This window comes from Cystoisospora suis (genome assembly GCF_002600585.1).
Source record: "Cystoisospora suis strain Wien I chromosome Unknown contig_10851, whole genome shotgun sequence".
Lineage (NCBI taxonomy): Eukaryota > Apicomplexa > Conoidasida > Eucoccidiorida > Sarcocystidae > Cystoisospora > Cystoisospora suis.
This window is the reverse complement of record NW_027163623.1, coordinates 1-4,955: the sequence shown is the minus strand read 5'-3', so window position 1 is coordinate 4,955 and position 4,955 is coordinate 1. Positions and strand designations below refer to the sequence as shown.

Here is a 4,955-nt window from a genome sequence, read left to right as displayed (position 1 = left end):
TGCTCTTATCTGCAGGAAATCGACGGAGCGGCCTGAACCCTGGGCCGGGTGCTTCTTCCCATCGATTTCCTGCAGATAAGAGCATTCCGGTGAGACGTTAGGGAGCACTGCAGTGGTGGTCTGTGGCATGCAAATAACACATCACCCGGTCGCAACTTCTCTTCCCTTCTCGTGGTGTTCAGGAATGCGGCTGTCGTCTTTGTCAGCTCCGCGCTCTCACTTCTTCTGTGAACCTAGTAACTCTTTTCGAGATCTCGGTCCGTTCGCTTGCAGATAGATCACGAGTGTTTTCTGGTGGTTTTGGTGTTGAGGGGGGGAGACTCGCAGGCTGCTAGGACGGTCGTTGCTGGCAGCTTCAAGTTGCCGTTTTCTCAACAAGTCTCTCTTCACTCCACACCTGTTCTTTTGTTTTGTTTTTCTTTTTTCTTTTTCGCTGTCCCTTCCCAAGCTTTCGGGAGCCTCTTATCGCCAAGGAGGATTCACCGGCGGCTTGGCGGTCTCAGACTCGTTGAGGGTCTTTTGCTAGTTCTGACTCGGACGTTTTCTTCCCTGGTTTCTCCTCTTCAACATTATCTTGAAGTAAATTCTCGTGCTGGGCTTTTGGTCCGCCTGCTGTGTGCGGTTAGTGACTCTCCGAGCAGTGTGAGAAGCCCGTCTCGGACACTGCTTGGGGTCCGGTGCCGCCTAATCTACTTGAGGCCTTCTGATCCTCGTCACGCGCTTGCATTCCTGGTGAAGCGTGGGAGTACGGAGAGGTTGTACTGGCCGGTATCAGGGCCTCCAGAACGGTCCGAACCGTTTTCTCCACGTTTCTGTCATACCGCCGGCCCTTCCTACCGTACTTGTTTTTGCGCACTGTGACCTTGGAGTTTTGGTCGACCTGTCCGAGCAACCTGTGACTGCCGTGCCGAGCCTTGTGTTTTGGGTTTTCCTTTCACGAGGTGCTCACTCCTGTCCTTCAGCTGTACGCGCAGGCTCCCGTGTTTTTGTTCGTATACTTTCGTCCGTTCCTCTGTCCCTGATTGTCTTTAGCTCACTCGTTAGCCGGACTCGTTCCGGCCGTTTAAGTCACACACTCCACGCATTTTTCGTTCGCTTTCACAGACGATCCCTCCCTGGCCGTCCTTCCGCCCTCTGTCTCGATTATACTGCTGCTTCTTGCGATGGCCCTCCCCTCGCCTCCCCCTACTGCGTCCGCTACGTGCAGTGGCACCACCGGGTCGCCTCCGGCAGAGACTCCCGCCGGGGAAGAAGTGCGCCGGTCGGTGTCGTCTCGTGGTGGCGCCGATGCACTCGATCATTCCGGTTTACGTGAGGGTCCCGCTGCGGCAGCAGCCGTGTTCTCTCGAGGCTCCGACGAAGATGAAGAGGAGGAAGAAGAAGATGGCGAAGAAGAGGGGGAGTCGTGGATTTTTTGGTTTTGCGCGTTAGACGGACACGAGTGTTTTGCTGAAGTTGATGAAGACTACATAAAAGACTCATTCAATCTATTCGGTTTGAAACCTCTCATCAACAATTATGATGCCGCCTTGGACATGATTCTTGGGCCCGCTCCTGACGAAGAAGACATTGATGACCAGCACTTTCTTGAGGTCTACAGAGATGCAATGGATCTGTATGGCCTGATTCATGCGCGTTATATTATTACTCCCCGGGGACTTGCGCAGATGGTTAGTTCCGCATTTTTTTCCAGGGTTCTTAGTAGTCGAATGTTCCGCGGTACCTTTCTAGTGGCTTGACCAACGTTAGTCGACGCCATTTTTCGAGACATCCGGCTTCTCCAAGTCTTGCAACGGACTCTGTTTTAATTACCAGCTCAAGTGCCTTGCTGGTTCACCCACGTGCATCTGTAATCGCGAAACGACATGTATGCATATGCCCGTACTTCACCGACGTCACAAACAGGTGCGGTTCTCCAGGATGTTTTGCTGTTGGGAATCATGATCCTAGTCACGGGTTGGCCGGTGCCGGGCGTGAAATGAATAGGAAAAAGCAGTCGGTTGTTGTGTTTATTTTGTCTCAGCGAGAGAAGTATGTAGGTGCGCAATTCGGAGAGTGCCCCCGCGTGCTTTGTGACAGACATCCTGTACTTCCCCTGGGTATTTCTCCTGATCTGCTTTCTCACCGTCTCCGGGTAGGCCTTTCTTTCCATGTTTGATGCGTTGACTGCGCGTCAGCATTGTGCTGGTCGTATCGTCCTGCAGGATGCACCTCTTCTCGTCTCCTGCAGGCACTTGGCACAGACAGCACCTAGGCGGATCGTTATCTCTACCGTATACGCCTCAGCACTGGAAGAGACAGACTTTCAAGTTCAATTAGAAGACGGCGTTAATAAGATGGTGCTCAGTGTATGGGATGTTCCTATAGGATGTTGCCCGTGCCGTGCCGCTAGAGCGAGACGTTCTCCAGTACAGCAGTGTCTTTCCTTGGATAGACACAGTTCAAGTTTCTCCTCGAGCCCCGTCGCGGAGTAGTGAAACTCAGTCTGTGCGCAACTGGTGTCCCGCCTCAACCGGTGAACTGCACCGATGCTTTCCTTTTCTACGTCTGCCCTGCCTCCTCGTTCCGTAGAGCTTTCTCTTCTCCCCCTGTGTGTCCGGACCTGGTGGCAGTGGAAGCTATTCTTCTGCAGATTGGTTTCCGGTGCTGCTCCTCAGTAGCTACGTTGTGTCTCTACCTTTTCCTCGCACGGTGTTTGCTGTTACCTGCGATAGAAGGGATGTCGACATTTGTGTCGCTCCGACAAATACGATGAAGCATGACAGTGTTTTTTATGGTATTTGTAACCGCGGAAGAGTAAGTGGTACCTATCGGCATATCTCTGCGCCACGTGTCTTTTTACTTTGGTCCTGACAGCAGGACACTTAACACCCATGCAGCCAGCGGGTCTCTTATTGATCTGACTAGGCGACTGGGTCGAGTTATATATGACAGTTAAATGTTCACTCGTCTGTTAGTGACTGTCAAAAACAACACAGCCTCGGGGCATACCGCGGATTTTGCCGTATCCTAAGGTAGGAGTTGTTCCCAAGTAGTATCGATTTTCTGTTTGGATCCATGAAATCTTGTTTGCGTGTGGGTTGCAGTTATATTGCCCCTTATGTCAAGAGGCTTATGAGATGCGCGACGGTACGAAAGAAGCGAAGGACATTGATGGAGCTTTTTTTGGGCCTTCTTTCCCCCACATTTTCCTGCAGACCTTCGTGAACCTGGTAGGTTACATGTTCTCTGCAAGAAGGTTCTGAGATGTCAAGAAGACAGAGCAAACGTACTCACTCGATGTGACAGTGTTTGGGGTCACATCCCTACGCCTTTTTATACTCGAAGACAGTGAGCTTGTACCTAGCGTCAGCGTGGTTCCGGAGTTGTTTTTGACCTGGTGTGCGGCAGATGTGACAGTCTATATCTTCCCGATTTGCAGGCTAACGATCCGTGCATGAAATGATGCTTTTGCGGGAGCTCAACGTACAGTAGTGAGGCTGAGCTGTGTCTAAAGGACTTCTGTGCTGAGGCGCGCAGAACAGTAGGGTGGAGCACAGCAGGGGAAGTCTCGAGTCGTCGGGTCATGAAGCGTGATTGTCGGCTGCTGACACACGTCTCAGTGACGGTTTGTGCTCCGCTCCTTTGCCTCACTGTTTCGTTCTCCGGCTTCGTGTGACTGGTTGCAAGCTTGCACCTCCGGAGATGTGCGCGCGTATGACTGGCTTCGCCTGGAGTCTTTTGCTTTTCTTCCTGGTGGGACGGAAGGAGACTCAGCGTCGTCTAGTTGCAGTTGTGACAAGCGTCTCCATGTTAGCGTTGTTTCTTGACACGGGCTTCTGTCGCTCTGAAGCCCCTCGAGTAGGTACTGGTTCTCGTAGACCCTGGATTCGTTCACGAGGTGCCCGTGTAGTCAGTGAGCCGTTCCCAGACATCCGATAGTGCGCGCGAGAATCACACAGGGAAATGTTCTCTTGTTGGTGTAGGGCTGATTTTCGCTTGCGTCACTCTCCGTACTCCTTCGACAATTTTCTTAAAAGCTTCACAATCTATGATTGTCGTGTGTTTCTTTCTCACTTCACGTTCGGTCTTCGTCTCTCCTTCCCCGTTTCAGTCCAGGTTTCACGTGGAGGTGACTTGACTGGCGTTACGTTCTTTTCAGGTTCCCCTGGACGTCCCCGTCGCGTATGAGCCCAAAATTTTTGGCTTCCGGGTCCATAATCGAAAATCTATTGTCCAGCTCAAGCTTGAACGGGTCCGCATTTCTCTATTATAAATGCACGAAGAGAGCGTGTTCAAGTGGGCGCGTCGTCTTAGTCCGGAGCGGTACTGTTTAGACTAACGCTTGATACGGAGTCGACTACCCATCCGTGTGTGTAGGCTGTCGTTTCTGTGCCGGCTAAGTACGTGATGTAAATATATCCGTACAGACATGTGTTGCTGAGCGGATGACATGGATGAGATGCACTGCGGCCATTTCTTGTCAAATATTTCGGCCCGTCTTCTTCCTAGGCGTACGCGTATGGGGAAGGTGTGCTAACGTATGCTCTTTTTCTCCGTTGTTTTTTTGTGCTGCCTTCAACAGGGGTGCCATATAAGTACGTCAGCCTCGGATGATACAATGGGTCTCTTTCTCTCGGGTCTTTTTTTTGCAGGGCGAGTACGGAGCAGACTGTGTTACGCCACAGCCGCACTACTCGCGTGCCCCTGACTCCTCAGGCACTGTCCCTGTTCCAGCCGACGCGAGTCGTTCAGGTTATGGTACCGTGAAAGGCTCAGGAGAGAAGAAGCCCGAAGAGACGGGTGGGACTGAACTAAAGGCAGGTGTTGTTGGGAGTGGAGCGGGTTCTACTTGGAAGAAAAGTTAAGTTTGAGAGTGCATGCCTCAGAGAGAGTCCGGGCAGGGCATGTCAGTGTTCCAAGCTGGTGGTGTGTTCCCCTTGGTTTGGTTGGCATACAACTATGAACAGGTAGCG

The 4,955-nt window shown here is 52.0% G+C and overlaps 1 protein-coding gene across 1 annotated transcript; it reads left to right on the top strand.

Moving 5' to 3' along the window:
• The first annotated feature begins 30 nt into the window (after positions 1 to 30).
• Positions 31 to 4,955, top strand: CSUI_011324 (casein kinase ii beta). The gene is made up of 5 exons (XM_068071424.1): positions 31 to 1,670; positions 2,024 to 2,134; positions 3,087 to 3,212; positions 4,142 to 4,234; positions 4,635 to 4,955. The coding sequence occupies exons 1-5, from the start codon at positions 1,164 to 1,166 to the stop codon at positions 4,845 to 4,847; spliced, it is 1,050 nt and encodes a 349-aa protein (XP_067916600.1). The 5' UTR covers positions 31 to 1,163; the 3' UTR covers positions 4,848 to 4,955.